The sequence below is a fragment of the Microcaecilia unicolor genome, chromosome 1 (assembly GCF_901765095.1).
Source record: "Microcaecilia unicolor chromosome 1, aMicUni1.1, whole genome shotgun sequence".
In the NCBI taxonomy this organism is placed as follows: Eukaryota; Metazoa; Chordata; class Amphibia; order Gymnophiona; family Siphonopidae; genus Microcaecilia; species Microcaecilia unicolor.
The window spans coordinates 24,735,478-24,756,652 of NC_044031.1; the positions used below are offsets into that span (position 1 = coordinate 24,735,478).

General features: G+C 47.3%; 2 protein-coding genes across 3 annotated transcripts in view; one reads left to right on the forward strand and one right to left on the reverse strand.

Moving 5' to 3' along the window:
* LOC115463343 (oocyte zinc finger protein XlCOF6-like) overlaps positions 1-21,175 on the forward strand; it is a 389,691-nt gene that overhangs the window by 346,191 nt on the left and 22,325 nt on the right. The window lies entirely within an intron of this gene.
* The window catches only part of LOC115463914 (protein ZNF783-like), a 30,187-nt gene that overhangs the window by 5,248 nt on the left and 3,764 nt on the right, over positions 1-21,175 (reverse strand). Inside the window, exons 1-3 of one of the 2 annotated variants that reach the window (XM_030194572.1) lie at positions 20,982-21,095; positions 9,440-9,566; positions 4,936-5,044 (exon numbers count right to left, since the gene is read on the reverse strand). In XM_030194572.1, the coding sequence (XP_030050432.1) occupies positions 4,936-5,044; positions 9,440-9,566; positions 20,982-21,008 (263 nt within the window). In that variant the 5' untranslated portion in view covers positions 21,009-21,095. Of the gene's footprint in view, positions 1-4,935; positions 5,045-9,439; positions 9,567-20,981; positions 21,096-21,175 lie in introns of those variants that run through there. The other variant, XM_030194573.1, reaches the window with a different exon arrangement.

Here is a 21,175-nt window from a genome sequence, read left to right on the forward strand (position 1 = left end):
GAAACGCTCCAGCAGAGAGAATCCCGAGAGGCGTCCGAATAACCCAAGATATGGGGAAGCGGAGAGGTAAAGGTGAGGGAGGCTCCTGTTACCCCCGCTGAAATCCCCCTCTCGAGGGCAGACCGAAGCTGGAAAATTTCGGAAGTAACGCTGGGACCTCGGATGACTTCATCTCCTGCTATCAGACCGGCTTCAATCGACTCGGTCAGCAGCGCAGACGGGCTTCTCCTCAGCCCGACGTCCGTACGGCACCTCCTCAACCAGGAAGTGAGCGAGAGGGTTGTGCCTTGGCGGTTCCCATGCCCGAAGTGGAGAGGACCCACAAGGAAGGGAGCCAAACCGAACGCGATGGAAGCGAGGGTTATCTGGTAGGACAGAGATTTAAAAACTTTTCTTCTGCGTTGAGCGATGGTTTGAAACAGATAACCAATGCCCCCCTTCCTGATTTGAGTGTAGTAGTTGCAAAACCAAGCCGTTGTGACAATGGAGTCACTATGGGACCTAACTTTTTCAATGCATTTTCACTACAAGCTGTTCTGGTTAAAAATGTAGGAGAAATTAAGCTATTAGCTGAAGCTCTATCAGTCCAAGAGCAGATTAATGCCCACCAGTTGTCTATGACTCAAGAATTTGAAGAAAAATTTCAGAGACTGGAGAAACTGAATAAAGCTACAATTAAGGATAGTAATTTTACTAAACGGAAAATGGAATATCTAGAGAATCAACAGCGATGGCTTAATTTGCGGCTTATCAACTTCCCCAGATCTCCTATTATTTCGGCTATTGATATGGTTAAAAAGTATTTCATGGAAGTCCTAGGGATGCGGGTGAGTCCCTGCCCCCATAACAAGGGTAATTTAGCCTTCAGACTTTAACCACCTAAATCTGGAAGTAACCAGGCTGTTGTGGATGGAGGAATGAACTTGACGTCCTTTTAGAGTCTTCCTTAGAGGTGGTACCCAAAGGACAACAGCAGTGGTAACATTTGAGCTTGAGATGGACAGAGAAGTGGTCTTAAAATTATTTTTCAAACATTTAGACTCATTGTTTTTTGGATCTAAAGTTAGAATTTTTCCGGATCTCGCAAGAGAGACCCAAAGTAGACGCAAGGCCTTTTTGGCATTGGCGTCAAAGAGCTTTAAATATTGGGGTAATTTTTACTCTTAAATTTCCTTGTGTATGTCTGTTTGTTTACCAACAGAATAATTATCAGTTCTTTTGATCCAAAACAATTTGAGGAATTGTCTGTTCTAAGGAAGTTCAGAATGTCATTGTGAAAGTTTAGTGCTCATACGGTCGCTGTAAGAGTAGGTGAGAATATCACTCGAGTTTGTAATGTTTGATTGTTAATTACTTTAACTGGTAACTATGTTAAATATATATCTTGGTCCATTTATGTATTTCCCCTATGGGTGGTTTGAAAAAGTATGATTTATTACTTAAATGGACAAAGTTTCTTTTTTATTATTTGTCTCAAAATACTGACTTGGGTTTTATTTTTTATTGTTTTTGTTATACTTCTTGGATAAGTTGTATTAAATTTGAAATTCTAATAAAGTATAAATAAAAAAAATAAAAAAAAAGTCAGGTGCTTCAAAAGGCAAATGGATACAACTGATTGACGAAAACGAAGAGATATGTTTTTTTTAAAAATTATTAATTTTCAGTGCGAAAAAGGCTTGCGTTGGGCGGCATCTGCGGTAGTGCTAGATTGGCTCGCGATAAAGTGGCAGCAATCGGTACTGCCACTTTGTAAAAGGGACCCTAAATACTAAGAAGCCCATAGCTATAAAATGGATTTCTTAGCATTCAGAGCACACTAAGCTTTAGTAAAAGGGCCTCAAAAGTTAATAATGCTAACTTACTACTACTACTACTTATCATTTCTAAAACGCTACTAGATGTACGCAGCGCTGTACACTTGAACATGAAGAGACAGTCCCTGCTCGACAGAGCTTACAATCTAATTAGGACAGACAAACAGGACGAACAAGAGATAAGGGAATATTAAAGTGAGGTTGATAAATAAGGGTTCTGAACAAGTGAATAAGGGTTAGGAGTTAAAAGCAGCATCAAAAAGGTGGGCTTGCAAGGGCAGGCTTCTGTTTCTGTGAGTCTGACGTCCTGCACGTACGTGCAGGACGTCAGACTCACAGAAACAGAAGCCTGCCCTTGCAGATCAGCATCGCGGCCATGCTGGAGAAGAGGACAAAGAGTAGCAAGATTCTGGAATCCCAAAGAGTTGCAAGATTCCGGAACCCAAAGACTACTACTACTTATCATTTCTATAGCACTACTAGACGTACGGAGCGCTGTACACTTGAACATGAAGAGACAGTCCCTGCTCGACAGAGCTTACAATGTAATCAGGACAGACAAACAGGACAAATAAGGGAAAAGGACAAAGAGTAGCAAGATTCCGGAATCCCAAAGAGTAGCAAGATTCCGGAATCCCAAAGAGTAGCAAGATTCCGGAATCCCAAAGAGTACTATTACTACTACTACTTATTTCTATAACGCTACTAAATGTACACAGCGCTGTACACTTGAATATGAAGAGACAGTCCCTGCTCGAAAGAGCTTACAATCTAATCAGGACAAACAGGACAAATAAGGGACATCTCGGTGTTTACCACCAGTTGATTTCTACAGCGAATAGTATCTTAAAGTGAATGCGCCAACGTACAGAGAGTCAGTGCAACGATTTCAGCAGGGGAGTACAATGATCAAAACAGGAACCATTACAAAGAAATTATGAAGTGTTTAAAGACGTTTTAACTCTAACCGTAGAAAGGCCTGCATAGACTACATTACAGTCCACATCTCTGGAACGTTCTATAGCTTTGTAAACATTTTACAGCTTTGGGCTCCATCAAATGACATTACCTACTTGCAGGGGTGTGCTGGTAAATTTTTAACAACAGGCTCTTTCTCCGGACGTAGCCAGCTCTGCAGTTGGAAGGGCCAGGGGTGGCCGGGGGCTAGAGGGGAGCAAACACTTGCCTCTCTCTCCTCCCTCCCTTGTGCGGGCACGCTAGGCATACCTTTGCTGGCAGCCAATAAATGGACTGCCACCACTCCCAACGGTCTTGCTCTGAGCAGCATGCTGGAACTTCTCTCACATGCGCGAGAAGTCCCAGCCTGCTGCCCAGAGCTGGAAACAAGGAGCGGGGAGCAGCAGTAGTCTATTACTTGGCTGGCAGGGCTCAGCATCCCCACCAGCAAAGTAAAAGATAATCAGGTTTTCGCCCTCTCCACTCAACCGAAACTGCGCTTACTAAAGTCTCCAATGACCTATTACTGGCTAAATCCAGAGGTCAATATTCCATCCTCATTCTTCTTGATCTTTCCGCTGCTTTTGACACTGTCGATCACAGCATACTTCTCGATACCCTGTCCTCACTTGGATTCCAGGGCTCTGTCCTTTCCTGGTCCTCTTCCTACCTCTCCCTCCGCACCTTTAGTGTTCACTCTGGTGGATCCTCTTCTACTTCTATCCCTCTGCCTGTCGCGTACCTCAGGGTTCTGTTCTTGGTCCCCTCCTCTTTTCTATCTACACTTCTTCCCTTGGTTCATTAATCTCATACCATGGCTTTTCCTACCATCTCTATGCTGATGACTCCCAATCTACCTTTCTACCCCTGATATCTCACCTTGCATCCAAACCAAAGTTTCAGCGTGCTTGTCTGACATTGCTGTCTGGATGTCTCAACGCCACCTGAAATTAAATATGACCAAAACCGAGCTTCTCATTTTCCCCCCCCAAACCCACCTCCCCGCTCCCCCCGTTTTCTATTTCTGTTGATGGCTCTCTCATTCTCCCCTGTCTCCTCAGCTCGAAACCTTGGGGTCATCTTTGACTCTTCTCTCTCCTTCTCTGCTCATATCCAGCAGATTGCCCTGTCGTTTCTTTCTTTACAACATCCGTAAAATCCGCCCCTTTCTTTCTGAGCACTCTACCAAAACCCTCATCCACACTCTTGTCACCTCTCGTTTAGACTACTGCAATCTGCTTCTTGCTGGCCTCCCACATAGTCACCTCTCCAGTCGGTTCAAAACTCTGCTGCCCGTCTCGTCTTCCGCCAGGGTCGCTTTACTCATACTACCCTCTCCTCAAGACCTTCACTGGCTCCCTATCTGTTTCGCATCCTGTTCAAACTTCTTCCTACTAACCTATAAATGTAACTCAACTGCTGCTCCCCAGTATCTCTCCACACATCGTCCTTCCCTACACCCCTTCCCGTGCACTCCGCTCCATGAGAAATCCTTCTTATCTGTTCCCTTCTCCACTACTGCCAACTCCAGACTTCGGCGCCTTCTGTCTTGCTGCACCTACGCCTGGAATAACTTCCTGAGCCCCTACGTCTTGCCCCATCCTTGGCCACCTTTAAATCTAGACTGAAAGCCCCCTCTTTAACATTGATTTTGACTCGTAAACCACTCGCCTCCACCTACCCTCCGCTCCTCCTTCCTGTAACACTTAATTGATTTGCTTACTTTACTTTTTGTATACTAGATTGTAAGCTCTTTGAGCAGGGACTGTCTTCTTCTATGTTTGTGCAGCGCTGCGTACGCCTTGTAGCGCTATAGAAATGCTAAATAGTAGTAGTAGTAATTCAGCAGAGGGCCTAAGCCCACATTTGGGAGCCAGTTGTTAAAGTAGCCATGGAGGGCCCTACTTTAACAACCGGCTCCCAAATTCTTAAAACTTAACAACCGGCTCTCGCGAGCCTATGAGAGCCTGCTCCAGCACACCACTGCCTACTTGTGAGGACTTATATCCTGCCGCCCATGGAGAACATCTACTACAGGTAAGTAATTTTTCGCTTTACTTGGCTATAATCTACAATACTTCCTTTTACTTTGTGCAGTATTTATTAGACAGTTGTACTGTCTAATATTTCCTATTAATCAGCGTAACATGTTATTATTCACCTGGGTGCAAGTAAGTACCCCTCTTTCATCTGGCGCCTCTGAATCTTGATGTAGAATTCTTCCTCTTCTTCAATCCTTAATAACATATCAGGATCGTTCCTTTCATAGCCTGTTCCAGGAATAAAATGAAAAAAAAAATCAAGCTACGATTCCGTTTATATTCGCAGAAAAATGCAAGCAGTATTCTCGGGAGGGGATCTGCTACTGCCGTCCTCAGAAAACCGACGGATTCTGGAGTTATTATGCCTTGATTCAAGGATATCGGTAGTTGAACAAGTCATACAACTTTATAATAACTACTAAAGAGGCCCGTTTCAGAGCAAATGAAATGGGCACTAGCAAGGTTTTCGTTGCCAACACCCCCCCCCCCCTGGCCAACCCTTCGTTGTTCTGCCATTGCTCCGCCCCCGTCATGACGTTGTGACGCGGATGGGGCGGGGCCCGGAGCGATTTCCCACCACCCCACCCCGCCTCCGTGCCTCCCTCCCTGCCAACCCCTTCGTTGTTCTGCCATTGCTCCGCCCTTGAGGACGGGGCCCGGAGCGATTTTGGTGGCTTCACCACCACAAACCTCGAACCTTTTTGAAGGAAGTCAGGGCTTGGCTTCACTGACGTCAGTGTCCTCAGAACGTTGAGGGTGAGTTTTATTATAGTAGATAACTTGCATTACTTAAGAAACAGGGGACTCTTGTTTGATATTGACTAAGGGGTCCTTTTACTAAGCCATGCTAAACAGTGGCTGGCGCTACTTGCAACGAACAGGTTTTCCCAGTACTTTTTTTTATACCTCTCGAGCAGTGGCTTACTAAAAATCTCTGAAATCGGCAGCACAGCGCCTCGCGTCTGCAAAACAAGCAGATCGCCTCGGGCCTTCCCTCACTGTGTCCTGCCCTCCTCTGATGTAACATCCTATTTCCGCGAGGACGGGACACAGTGAGGGAAGGCCCGAGCCATCTGCTTGTTTGCAGACGCGAGGCGCTGCGCTGCCAATTCAGAGATTTTAAAAATGCAGGGGGCCATGTGGCAGAGAGAAGGAAGCTGTCCAGGGAGCTGAGGGTAAACAGGTGGGGACTGGGTCGAGGGGCTGAAAAGGGAGGGTCTCAGATGGGAGAAGGGGGCTGGCAGGCAGAAAGAGAAGGAGGATGGGCGGGCGGGCGGGATAATCGCTGGACATGGAAAGCAGGGGAGGGACGGGGTAGAGGAGAATCACTGGACATGGATGAGAGGGGAGGGCAGGGGAGAGAGAATCAATGGACATGGAGGGGAGGGCAGGGGAGAGAGAAGAAATGCTGGAAATGGATGGAGATGCGAGAGAGAAGAATTGCTGGACATGGATGGATAGAGGGGAGGGCTGGGGAGAGAGAAGAAATGCTGGAAATGGATGGAGATGCGAGAGAGAAGAATTGCTGGACATGGATGGATAGAGGGGAGGGCTGGGGAGAGAGGAGAAATGCTGGACATGGATGGAGGGAAGGAAAGAAAAAAGAAGATGCACATGGATGGAGATGAGGGAAAGGGAAGAGAGGAGAAAAACTGCATATGGATGGAGAAAATAGCAAAGCTGGAACCATGTTATACCTCCTCCAGTCAATTCCATGGAGGACCCAGCTTTTACTTTATGGTATGTGGGGCAAGAAATGAAGAAAGGAGGAAAGTAAAGAAATAAATGGAAAGGAAGCCCTGGAAATAGAGTTAAGGAAACAGATAGAGAGCACAGAATCAGAGACTGGGGCCACATGATCAGAAAAACAAAGTCAACAGACAAAAAATCATTTTATTTCATTTTAGTGTTGTATACTGGTATAACATTTCAATAATGACTATTTATATGCGCCATGGCTGGTGTAAGGGGTGTGGCTACCATATGGGCAGAGCCATAGATGTGACCCCCGCCCACAGTGGGTACCAGTACTTTTCCTACAAAAAAGAAAAAGTGGGTTTTCCGCACGCTGCAGTCACTTTTAGCAGGGCTTAAAAATCTGCCGCTTTTCAATCTCTGGACAGGCAAAACAGAAGACAATCCTTGCAACCCCAACACAGATGATCCATCACAGAGAAGATGACCAAAGAAACCACATCAAGTCAGTAATGGTGCTGTCACAACTTTAAACAAAATTGGGCACGACTCGACACGGGCCTGTGTTTCGACCACCTGGCCTCCATCAGGAGTCCAACGCCACTGTGCACCATAAACGTTATATGTCAGTCAACGTTGGCCATCCTGCTATAGGCTCACTCTCTCAACTGTCGCTCACCAAGCTGCAATTGAGTACTGCATCCCGGATTAGGATGAAACATTTTTCCACTATTGCGTCTTCCTTGGTGAATGACAGTTGAGGAGAGCGAGCCTACAGCAGGATCGCCAACGTTGATTGACATATAACGTTTATGGTGCATAGGATATAGAATCCAACAACGATAGTGGCATTGGACTCCTGATGCTGGCCAGGTAGTCGAAACACAGGCCCATGTCGTGCCCAATTTTGATTTATTTATTTGTAGCATTTGTATCTCACATTTTCCCACCTATTTGCAGGCTCAATGTGGCTTACATTATGCCGTGATGGCGATCGCCATTTCTGGGTACAACAGAATTTCAAATGGTAATACGTTTAGTTGTATACATACATGGTACAGAGCATTATGGCATTGTATAGAGGTTTCTAGGTGATAAAATGAGTTGTAAGCATAAGTTAGGTCGTTGGCTGTAGAGATGTCTTCTTCGATTTAGGAATAGATTGGTAGTGCGTATTGTGCAGCTTTCTTTAATAGCAGTGAGGTTAAACAGTCAGTGACACGAGTTCGGTTTTGTCTAGTTCGTGTAAAGTCTATTTTTTGTATTCAGTAGTCTACGGAAGATTGTTAGGTCATGTATTGATTTATGGCCTTCGGTAATGCGTTCCATAGTTAGTAACATAGTAGATGACGGCAGAAAAGACCTGCACGGTCCATCCAGTCTGCCCAAGAAGATAAATTCATATGTGCTACTTTTTATTTGTACTGTCCTCTCAGTGCACAGACCGGATAAGTCTGGCCAGCCCTATCCCCGCTCCCAACCACCACCCCGCCTCCCAACCACCAGCTCTGGCACAGACCTTATAAGTCTGCCCAGCACTATCCCTGCCTCCCAACCACCAACCCCCGCCCTCCCAACCACCCAGCTCTGGCACAGACCGTATAAGTCTGCCCAGCACTATCCCTGGCCACCCACCACCGGCTCTGCACAGACCGTATAGTCTGCCCAGCACTATCCCTGCCTCCCACCAACCGGCTCTGGCACAGATCGTATAAGTCTGCCCAGCACTATCCCCGCCGCCAAACCACCAGCCCCGGCACAGACCGTGTTGCGTGCATACATAGGAGAAGCTGGATGCGTAAGTGGATTTATATTTCAGTCCTTTGCAACTGGGGTTAGTGGAGATTGAGGAATGTTCGAGATGATCTTTTTGCATTCCTAGTAGGCAAGTCTACGAGGTCTGACATATAGGTCGGAGCTTCCCCGGTGAACGATTTTGTGGGACCAGGGTGCAAACTCTGAACGCAATTCGTTCTTTTAAAGGGCAGCCAGTTGTAGGTTTTCTCTTAGGGGTTGTGTAGGTTTTCTCTTAGGGGTTTGGCGCTTTCGGTATTTCGCTTTCCCAAATACGAGTCTGCTGCTGTGTTTTGAGCCTGTCTGAAGCTTCTTAATGACTTGTTCTTTGCATCCGGCATAGATGGCATTGCAATAATGGAATAATCTAGATGACCTTAGCACCATCGATTGTACCAGGCTACGGAATATTTCCCTCGATTAAAGTTGCGACAGCACCATTACTGACTTTGTTGTGGTTTCGTTGTCAACGTTCGCTGTGTTGGGTCAGCTTTTCAATCTTTTCCATTACGGCCACAGGACCCCTTACTGCCACTCATTTAGTAGGTGTTAACGACTCCCAAACTACCCGATTAGGCACAGGGCATGCTTACTCTCCGTCCACAGACACTCCTCCCGCACCAAAAAAAAAAACAAAAACAAAACCCACTATTTTTTAGCACAGGGATTAGCAAGCGTTGATGGGCACACTAGCACGAGATGCTCCAGCGATGGCAGTGCTTTTTACCACCTACCTTGGATTAGTAAAAGGGCCACTAAGTACTTCTCCAACACATTAGCACATTATCCGCTAATTCTATAAAACTTGTGTGATCCAACTAGTCTATAAAATTTGCACGCACAAATTATAGATTAAGGTCGATTGTGCACATAACTTAATTCAATCATTGGATGTTAGTTGGTACTTATTGGCCCAAATGGCAGTTATGAGCGTAACTGCCCCTTTGTTGCTATTGTAAAAGTTGTGTGCTCAAATGCCAGAAAGAACAACTTCAAGGGGGCAGTAAATCTGGGAGGGGCACAGGTGGGTCTAGTGTGGTGTTGGGCAGTTGAAATATTCTGGAGTAGAGAAGGTAAGAAGTTATACTTAATAGACCAGACCCTGCCCAAAAATACAGATAAAACAATCCTTACCTAGAGAGATCAGGGTCTGATAATTCTCCTTCATCACCTCCCTGTAAAGCTCCTTCTGCCCTTCATCCAAATACTCCCATTCCTCCTGGGAAAAAGAGACAGCGACGTCCTCAAACGTGACCCGCATCTGAAACACAAACCAGAAACCACTGAGGGACACGTGGAGGTGCTCAAAATGAAGTAGATTTTAGCTGGCTTCATTCTCCTGACATTTTGGAGGTGATTTTAAAAAGTACACGTACAAAGCTAAGTCACATGTATAAATTGGCTATATGTATAGTGGAGTGGAGGAGTGGCCTAATGGTTAGGGTGGTGGACTTTGGTCCTGAGGAACTGAGTTCAATTCCCGGCACAGGCAGCTCTTGTGACTCTGGGCAAGACTTAACCCTCCATGGCCTGCCACATAGAGCCTGCCATGAGTGGAAAGTGCAATGTAACAAAATAAAAAAATATCAAAAGGTGATATTTAATAGGTGGAATCCGTGTTCCCTGTAAGCTGAGCACATATGCACAGATCTGAATCCTATGTACACAGCAAAACATAGCATGCACAAGAAAATATAACAACACAGTAACACAGTAACAAAGTAGGTGACAGCAGATAAAGACCTGAACGGTCCATCCAGTCTGCCCAGAAATCATATTCATTATCAATTCAAGATTAAATCAACAATGAACGTGATATTATATACTTGATCATGGTCTTTCTTTGGTGTTTCTGGGACATAGACCGTAGAAGTCCGCCCGGTTCTGTCTTTATGTTCCAACAACCGGACTTCTCTTCAAGAGCCCACTCCAGCCTATCTGAATCCATCTTGTCATCTGCGGGACACAGATTGTAAAAGTCTGCCCGCACTGTCATCACGTTCCAACTTACTAGGGTTTCCGTCGAAGCTCCTCTCCAGCTCATCCTACAACCAGATTGCTACTGTGAAGATGAGGCTATTGTGAAGACGAAGCTCCCACCTCAGGATCCCAGGTCCCTCTTTCATTCACGGTGAGCTGGTTCTCAGTATGCAGATTTTATGCAAATTAGTCTATTACCCCTTTCTACTCGGGGTGACCTGGTTCTCAAAAAAGGCAAACATAGTCAGGTCTCATCAACAGGATTTTTCTCATACAAATCCTTATTCCAGCCTCTGGGGCACACTTCTTTTAGCTTAAAACACTTTCACAAGCTTAAACAGTTCTTCCAGCTTAACCATTTCTTCCTACTCAGTGCAATCTTCCAGCTTAAACATTTCTTCTTGCACAGTTCAATACCCAACAGATTTTCTTCCCCTGAGCCCTCCCACACAGGCATCCCGGGCTCAGTACTAACTCAGTCCTGGACACACAGTCCTTCCTTGTAGCACACAGTTCTTATACTTGATACTCTAGGGCCTTCTTACCCCAGCCGTATTAACTCAGTCCTTCTTTGTAACACACAGTTCACCACCAGGCCATAGGGCTCAGCCAGTACGTTCCATGGGCTCTTCCTGCTTCAGCTACCAGCTCTTCTGCAGCGGCTAGCTCTCCTCTCTCCCTCACCACTCAGGTTGGGTATTAAGTGGTTAATGGCCAAACAGGACCCAGCCCATAACCTGCTGCACCTGTTTCCACCCCCAGGACTCTCCCCGGTCCTAGCGACCTCCAGCTATACATCCCCTTACTGGTTCCCTTTTGTGACTCACCCAGCCCTTCTCCCTGGACATTTTAGGGGAACAGCGCCCTCGAGGGCCTAACCAGGGTAGGATAGCCTCTTCCTTATCACACTACATAAGGGGCTGGCCTTAGTTGATACTAAGCATCACCTGTCATGCAAGTCAATAGTTAATACCGAGTCATTTTAGATAGTTGTTTGAAAACAGCACAGAGAAGCTGAACTATTCTCATCTTCCTCATAATAGCAGCTGAGTGGTTACTTAAAGTAGCACTCTGCTAAGCTGGCTGTTCCAGTCCCGTCCATAGGTGGCGCCATAATATTAATCATTAATTAATGGTGACACTCCCCATGACCTGACCCCCCTGCCGAAGTCCCTTCTCCCTGCGTCCAACATATGCAAGCCTTCCCCATATTTCCTTCCCCCCCCCCCCCCCCCATGGCCACCAAAAAATTGGCCTAGGGCCACAATCCCATAAACCCCCCACCCCGACCCAGTCTTTGGGTTTACCGGGGTGTCCTGATTCTAGTGGGGTGGTAGCGATACCCCACTTTCTCCCACCTTGTGGCAGCCAGGATTTAAAATAGCTCCCAGGCCTCTAGCGGTCATAAGGTGATATTACTACTAGGGGTCAGTCTTTCATATATTGACATGGACACGTAAGCTAAAGGAAATTGTTTAGCTGGTCTGGAATGTGCTGTAGAAGGAAATTGTAAGTTTATCATAGATACTGAGAATATGCTGTAGAAACGAGTAGTGAGTTTGATGGTATAAACCACAACCTGAGAGTCTGAGTTAAAGCTAGAGCTTCAGTATGAACCAGAAAAGGGTCCAGTGAATGTTATGGTTTGAGGAAAACCCTTGGGATTAAACTATGGATCAGATTACCATCTAAACCAGGCTTGGCCAAGTTCAGCCTTTGGGGCTGCAAGCAGACCTGTATTTACAGGATCTCTCTAATGACTATGCATCAGTAACAGTGCGCTTTCAGTTTTAAAGATATTACCTAAGCTTTATTTTACTTTTCTCTTGACAGCGCTATGAACATATATACAAACAGTGCTTCCTATCTAGTTTTTACTTATATTTTATTTTGGTTACATTGTACCCTGCACTTTCCCACTCATGGCAGGCTCAATGTGGCTTACATGGGGCAATGGAGGGTTAAGTGACTTGCCCAGAGTCACAAGGAGCTGCCTGTGCCTGAAGTGGGAATCGAACTCAGTTCCTCAGTTCCCCAGGACCAAAGTCCACCACCCTAACCACTAGGCCACTCCTCCACTGTGGCTACTATTTGAGATTCTACATGGAATGTTGCTATTCCACTAGCAACATTCCATGTAGAAGTCGGCCCTTGCAGATCACCAATGTGGCTGCGCAGGCTTCTGCTTCTGTGAGTCTGACGTCCTGCACGTATGTGCAGACGTCAGACTCACAGAAGCAGAAGCCTGCGCAGCCTTCTACATGGAATAGCAACATTCCATGTAGAATCTCCAATAGTAGCAACATTCCATGTAGAAGTCGGCCCTTGCAGATCACCAATGTGGCCGCGCAGGCTTCTACATGGAATGTTGCTAGTGGAATAGCAACATTCCATGTAGAATCTCCAATAGTATCTATTTTATTACATTTGTAATACCCTGCACTTTCTCACTCATGGCAGGCTCAATGCGGCTTACATGGGGCAATGGAGGGTTAAGTGACTTGCCCAGAGTCACAAGGAGCTGCCTGTGCCTGAAGTGGGAATCGAACTCAGTTCCTCAGTTCCCCAGGACAAAGTCCACCACCCTAACCACTAGGCCACTACTCCACTGTGGCTACTATTTGAGATTCTACATGGAATGTTGCTATTCCACTAGCAACATTCCATGTAGAAGTCGGCCCTTGCAGATCACCAATGTGGCTGCGCAGGCTTCTGCTTCTGTGAGTCTGACGTCCTGCACGTATGTGCAGGACGTCAGACTCACAGAAGCAGAAGCCTGCGCAGCCTTCTACATGGAATAGCAACATTCCATGTAGAATCTCCAATAGTAGCAACATTCCATGTAGAAGTCGGCCCTTGCAGATCACCAATGTGGCCGCGGGGCCTTCTACATGGAATGTTGCTAGTGGAATAGCAACATTCCATGTAGAATCTCCAATAGTAGCAACATTCCATGGAAAATCTCCAATAGTATCAATGCGGCTTACATGGGGCAATGGAGGTTGTGACTTGCCCAGAGTCACAAGGAGCTGCCTGTGCCTGAAGTGGGAATCGAACTCAGTTCCTCAGTTCCCCAGGACCAGAGTCCACCACCCTAAACCACTAGGCCACTCCTCCACTGCTGCTACTATTTGAGATTCTACATGGAATGTTGCTATTCCACTAGAAGTCGGCCCTTGCAGATCACCAATGTGGCCACGCAGGCTTCTGCTTGTCTGACGTCAGACTCACAGAAACAGAAGCCTGCGCAGCCTTCTACATGGAATGTTGCTAGTGGAATAGCAACATTCCATGTAGAATCTCCAATCGTAGCAACATTCCATGTAGAATCTCCAATAGTATCTATTTTATTTTTGTTACATTTGTACCCTGCGCTTTTCCCACTCATGACAGGCTCCATGCGGCTTACATGGGGCAATGGAGGGTTAAGTGACTTGCCCAGAGTCACAAGGAGCTGCCTGTGCATGCAGTGGGAATCGAACTCAGTTCCTTAGTTCCCCAGGACCAAAGTCCACCACCCTAACCACTAGGCCACTCCATCATTCACTCAGTCATTCATTCTTACTCAACTGAGCTCTTCTTCACCAATGAGCTAATACCTCAACATATTACAAGGTTTCTTATCAGTCTTGATTCATACACCATCTCTCTATATAAAACACACCTCCAACGTCTAATGAAGCCTCCATAAGTCCCAACATTCTAATCTGTGGTGGTGTAGATCAAAGTTTGTCCATGAGTGTTTGCCCCGCCCTCGCAGCAACGTGATGACGTCGAGGGCGGAGCACAGACACTCAACGAATCACATCGATACCAGCAGCTGACAATTAAGGGATCGCCTGAGCTCCGCGGTCTTCCACATCGGCAACCGTCCTAACCGTGTCCCCGACGATTCCAAAATGGCGCCCGAAACGAGCGTCGAAGCATGGGAAACAACGATTCAGACGCTGCCGGCAGACGAACAGAGCCCGCTTCCTATAGGCAGCCTGCGCTACAACTCCCTGCCGCGCGGTGTCTCTTCTCACAACTTTAATGCCGCTTCGGAGGCCATAACCGCACTCGCACTGACAGCGAGGGGGAGGGAGGGGGGGAAATGGGCGCAAACGGCGCGCAAGCCACTCAGACTCGTCCCTGCTCAGGCAGCACCGTCCAGTACAACCACTCCCCAGGAGCCAGAAATAAAACGGCGTCCCAGCGACCCAGTCCCAGAGAGCTCGGGTTGTGGAAACGTGCTGTTCTTTTTTTTAGTTTCTATTGTGAGCCAAGACAGATGGAAAAAAAGAACTCACTGAAGACAGCACAGCGCACCCTACTGGGAAGGAGGGAGAAAAGGGTAAGGCAGGGACCCGAAACTCAAGTATGCCTTCAAAGTGGCCACCATCAGCCACATACCCACAGCTCAACTGGGAATCCCAGGAGTTTCCTCAAGCACAGAGCCTCAGATTCAGTTCTCAGGAGCTATTCCTGCAGTCCGTAAGGGAAGGGATGCTATTTAGCTATCATAAGGGGGGGGGGGGGGGGGAGAGGGGGGGGAAGGGTATAGGAAGAAGAAAAAGGGGGGGCAAAGGGGAAGAGAGGAGTAGGGGGGGAAACACACTCACTCCTCTCACACTCACGGTGTCTCACATACGCACTCGCACATAGTCATTCTGAAACACACACACTCACTCACAGATACACAAGCACCCAGTCTCAATCTCTCTCTGACACACACAGATTCAGTTCTCAGGAGCTATTCCTGCAGCCCGAAAGGGAAGGGATGCTACTTTAGCTATCATAAGAGGGGGGAGAGAGGGGGGAGGAGGGAGAGGGGGGATAAGGGTATAGGAGGGAGGAGTAGGAGGGGGGGAACACGCTCACTCTCTCACACTCACTGTGTCTCACATACGCACTCGCACACAGTCATTCTGAAACACACACACACACTCACTCACAGATATACAAGCACACAGACACAATCTCTCTCTGACACACACAGATTCAGTTCTCAGGAGTATTCCTGCAGCCCGAAAGGGAAGGGATGCTACTTAGCTATCATAAGAGGGGAGAGAGAGGGGGGAGGAGGGAGAGGGGAAGAAGGGTATAGGAGGGAGGAGTAGGAGGGGGGGAAACACACTCTCTCACACTCACTGTGTCTCACATACGCACTCGCACACAGTCATTCTGAAACACACACACACTCACTCACAAATATACAAGCACACAGACACAATCTCTCTCTGACACACAATTGCACAGTCACTCTGACACACACACTCACTCAAACATACACACTATGAGGAAAACCTGGCTAGCGCCTGTTTCATGTTGTTTCGGAAATGGGCCTTTTTACTAGTATTATTAACAAGTGAATATCTCCTTCAGTTCTTTTAATCATGAATCCGAAACGTCTGCGTGTGCACGGTGTCACCACGTGCTCTTCGTAAATTCATATCACTGGTCTGCTGAGTCTTATCTTGTTAATCCTCTTATTGGTGCGTTTGATGCTCCGTCGTATTATTATAACGCTTCTCCAGTACGAAAAGTCTCTCTTTTTCCTGGTAAGTCGATGATGCTTATATCATAGATCTTTTGCAATTAAGTAGACTTTTTCTCTCTCTTGATACTATTACTTTCATTTCTATAGCGCTACTAGACGAACGCAGCGCTGTACACTTGAACATGAAGAGACAGTCCCTGCTCTACAGAGTTTACAATTTAATTAGGCCAGACAAAACAGGACAAATAAGAGACAAGGGAATATTAAAGTAAGGATGATAAAATAAGGGTCTGAACACGTGATAGGGTTAAGAGTTAAAAGCAGCATCAAAAAGGTGGGCTTTTAGCTTAGATTTGAAGATGGCCAGAGATGGAGCTTGACGTACCGGCTCATGAAGTCTATTCAGGCATATGGTGCAGCAAGATAAAAGGAACGGAGTCTGGAGTTAGCGGTGGAGGAGAAGGATGCAGATAAGAGAGATTTACCCAGTGAACGGAGTTCCCGGGGAGGATGCCCTTTTTCTTTCCCGCTGTTCTCATCGCTTTGATACTGTCAATGCCCTACGCGTTTCGCTCAAGACGTCTTCGACTCTAAACACAGTAAATAAGGCACGGAAGCTTACATAATCTATTTCTGCCCATAACATTTCTAAGCAATATCGTCCTCTGCATGACTGCTCACCTTACAGTTCGTTCATGCTTTATTCTGTGGCTTCTGCCGAAACAGTCCCCTCCACGGAGTGCAGGAAATGGGGTCCATCTTCTCACTCACACTACTCATGCGCAGTCTGTATTACCCTCGATCACTGCCCTGCTTACTTATAGACCCACCACTCTACTTCTTATTCAGTCCCATAGGGTCACTGTTCTCCACTCGTAAATCATACGCTGTTCTGTCTGCAACAGTTTTTGTAAAACATTACCGCCCCCTGCTCAAATAAGATACGAAACCTTGTAATACGTTGAGTTGTTAGCTAGAGAATGACACGGGACAAAGTTTGCTCCATCCCCGTGGGCTCTGTCCTCATCTGCAGAAGCCTCAAACAATTATGATTTTATATTTAAATCTTTTTATTCAAGTATAAAAAGGAACAATATGCGGTGCAACTGTTGTGTATAAATTACAAATAGAAAACAGTAATAACAATGAGCAGCTATAATAACCCCCCCCCCCCCCCCATCACCCTCTACCCTTCTACTACACCAGGAATCCTAATCCACCCTGTTAAAATGTCCAGGGGTTTAAAATGCAACCCATTCTATATGCCCTAGAGGGGAATAATATGCCCTATAAAGCAGTTATGTTTTTTAATCTGTGGATTAATAAGAAATCAGCAACAATCTCAGGATTCAATCTAGCTCTCCTGTCTTCCACAGTCCTTCCTGGAATAGAAGTTGTCTTCTTAGATGTGCTGGTAGCAAGATGTACAGTGGACTTTGATCTTGGGAAACCGAGTTCGATTGCAGCTCCTTGTGACTCTGAGCAGTCACTTAACCCTCCATTGCCCCTGGTACAAAATAAGTACCTGAATATATGTAAACCGCTTTGAATGTAGTTGCAAAACCTTAGAAAGGCGGTAGATCAAGTCCCCTTTCCCTTATGACATCACAATATCAGAAGTGAGCCAAGTATCGGGCAATCAAGCCATTGTGGACATCACTGATGAGGATGGCTCTTATTGGTGGAATGAATGGAGGAGTAGCCTGTGGTTAGTGCAGTGGACTTTGATCCTGGGGAACTGAGTTCGATTCCCACTGCAGCTCCTTGTGACTCTGGGCAAGTCACTTAACCCTCCATTGCCCTGGTACAAATAAGTACCTGAATCTATGTAAACCGCTTTGAATGTAGTTGCAAAAACCTCAGAAAAGGCGGTAGATCAAGTCCCCTTTCCCTTATGACATCACAATATCAGAAGTGAGCCAAGTATCGGGCAATCAAGCCATTGTGACATCACTGATGAGGTTGGCTCTATTGGTGGAATGGAGGAGTAGCCTAGTGGTCAGTGCAGTGGACCTGTTGCTGGGAACTGAGTTCGATTCCCACTGCAGCTCCTTGTGACCTCTGGGCAAGTCACTTAACCCTCCATTGCCCCTGGTACAAAATAAGTACCTGAATCTATGTAAACCGCTTTGAATGTAGTTGCAAAAACCTCAGAAAGGCGGTAGATCAGTCCCCTTTCCCTTATGACATCACAATATCAGAAGTGAGCCAAGTATCGGGCAATCAAGCCATTGTGACATCACTGATGAGGTTGGCTCTTATTGGTGGAATGGAGGAGGTAGCCTAGTGGTCAGTGCAGTGGACTCTGTTGCTGGGGAACTGGGTTCGATTCCCACTTCAGCTCCTTGTGACTCTGAGCAGTCACTTAACCCTCCGTTGCCCCTGGTACAAAATAAGTACCTGAATATATGTAAACCGCTTTGAATGTAGTTGCAAAAACACAGAAAGGCAGTATATCAAGTCCATTTCCCTTTCCCTAAACTGCATAGGCGCACGTCAATTTGGAATTACCGGTAATTCCATTTTTTATGCGCATCCACTACATGCGCTGGGAAAATCATTTTTATTTTCTGGAACGTGGCGCTAACTGGGAGGTAAAAGGCATTTTCCGCACGTAGACCATTGCCGCTGGTTAACGTGTGAGACCTTACCGCTAAGTGAATGGGTGGCGGGTAAGGTCTCAGACCCAAAATGGACATGCACAGATTTTGCCGCACGTCCATTTTCAGCCAAAATTTTAAAAAGGTTTTTTTTTTTTACAGATGCGCTGAAAAATGGATCTGCGCGCATCCAAAACATGTACTTACAGTAGAGCAGGGCCATTTTTCTGCGCACCCCCATAGAGAGCTGTAAGATCTCCCAAGTGAAGATTTATATCCTCCAACACCAGAGGGTTAGAAGAATTAATGACACGATGAGTCAAAATAGCCTGCAAGTCACTAAAGGAGACTGATGCTGTCACTGGGGGTGGATGATAAAGTAGTAGAAGATCCAGCCTGATTGGACTACACATTATGCAATTGGGCTCCATCGCTCTCTGCCAATCTGGCCTTCTTAACCCCACTCAATTTATTGCCCATCTGGAACTCGCTTCCCAAAACTCTCCTTCCAGCCAATATAGCCTCACTGAATCCTCCAACTGCTGCTGATCGTCTGCTTTCAAATCCCTCTCATCAGTCCCTCTTGCTGGCTGGGAGTCCACTGGTGTTAACAACCGATAAAGGGAAAGGATTAGGGGGCAGGGCACAGATTTTCCTTTGGATCCTGATTCCTGGCAGGCAGTAATGATGGAGGGGGTGGGGTCCTGTTAATAATGCAAAGCACCGAATCAGAAAGAGAAGAGGGAACCTGGAAGTGAGAACAGGATGGACAGCAAAACTGCCCCTTCCTTGTCTGACTCTTATACTTGATGTTCAGGGGTGTTAGCAGTGCAACTCCAAGACAATCTGCCTTAAACAGAGAAGGATGATCCTGACGGGAACGACCAGAAGCAAGCCATCTGTGAGAATCCGAGGGTCATTGAGCCATCCACGGTGCGGGTCGAACGAGTGAGGACCCGTGGCGCTGACTGCAGTGGACGGCGAGGAAAGTGGATGAGTAGCTGCAGTGTGAGGAGAGGGGAATCAGGAAGAAGAGCCCGAGGTGCTTGCAGGGAATAGCCCAGTAATATAGGCAGCCGAGACCCCTCGGGCATATGGGTTATCTGATATTTACAAGAAAGACACAATAATAATCACCCGACACATGGTATTTTCTTAAATATGGCACAACTCGGTCGTAGCTTTATTTAGATACAATACATCGTAAGACCTTAGGTATACCCAAGCCAGATTCAGCCTTCGGCTCATTATCCGACATTCAGCCTTTGGCTCATTAACCAACCGAGTCCGCCGTATTAGCAAGACTGACCAATCGTAAACATTGCTCCCCGCCTCCCAGCAGGGGAGCTCAACCGTAAGCGCACCTATCCTAGCTGCCTAGCTTATACCATCAGGCTTGGATACCCCGCCAAAGCTGCGACAAGGATATACAAGTACAATTCACAGTAAACTGGGGAGGGGGGGGGCTGGGTGTATGCTGGTGCCCGGACACCTGAAGAGGCCGTCCGGGCTCCGCCCAGGGCTTTTAAACCCCTCTGTAGTTCTGCCCCCTTTTCAGCAGGGTGCCCTTTGGGCGGTGGGCATGTGCCCGTCACGCCTAGTTGCACCCCGCTGGCCCGGTGCGCATGCCCATCGTGGCACGGCGCCATATTAGGGGCGGCTCCGTGCACCTGTGGGGGGCCACTGTGCCTTGCTTGAAGGGATTGAGCAGTGCCAGGCTCATTTCTGCTTCTGTATCAGAGGTTGCATGACATTGCCTGGCACTGCATCCCCTGCTGCCAACCTCCTGCCAGTCTCCTACCTGCTGAGCACAAAGCCCTGCAGCCATTCTCCTGCCCTTCTCCACAGCACCATTTCCAGCCCTGGCTCCCTCTTTGCTGGCTCAAGAGCAGCAGCCCTGTGAAGGGAGGGGAACCAGAAGAAGAACTTTCTTTTCGTCTGCTTGCTCCATGCACCATGTGTGTATCAGAGGTGCATGACATTGCCTGGCACTGCATCCCCTGCTGCCCACCTCCTGCCAGTCTCCTACCTGCTGAGCACAAAGCCCTGCAGCCATTCTCCTGCCCTTTTCCACAGCACCATTCCCAGCCCTGTGAAGGGAGGGGAACCAGGAAGAAGAACTTTCTTTTTCGTCTGCTTGCTCCATGCACCATGTGTGTATCAGAGGTTGCATGACATTGCCTGGCACTGCATCCTCTGCTGCCCACCTCCTGCCAGTCTCCTACCTGCTGAGCACAAAGCCCTGCAGCCATTCTCCTGCCCTTCTCCACAGCACCATTTCCAGCCTGTGAAGGGAGGGGAACCAGGAAGAAGAACTTTCTTTTTCGTCTGCTTGCTCCATGCACCATGTGTGTATCAGAGGTTGCATGACATTGCCTGGCACTGCATCCCCTGCTGCCCACCTCCTGCCAGTCTCCTACCTGCTGAGCACAAAGCCCTGCAGCCATTCTCCTGCCCTTCTCCACAGCACCATTTCCAGCCCCTGTGAAGGGAGGGGAACCAGGAAGAAGAACTTTCTTTTTCGTCTGCTTGCTCCATGCACCATGTGTGTATCAGAGGTTGCATGACATTGCCTGGCACTGCATCCCCTGCTGCCCACCTCCTGCCAGTCTCCTACCTGCTGAGCACAAAGCCCTGCAGCCATTCTCCTGCCCTTCTCCAAGGCACAACTTCCAGCCCTGGCTCCCTCTTTGATGGCTCAGTGCAGGCTCCTAAAGGCTTTCCATTGAGAGAGAGAGAGGAGGGGGAGGAGGGGTCAGGGGAGGGGGAAGTGTGGAATCAGAGAGAAGGGAATCTGGACACAGGGAAGGA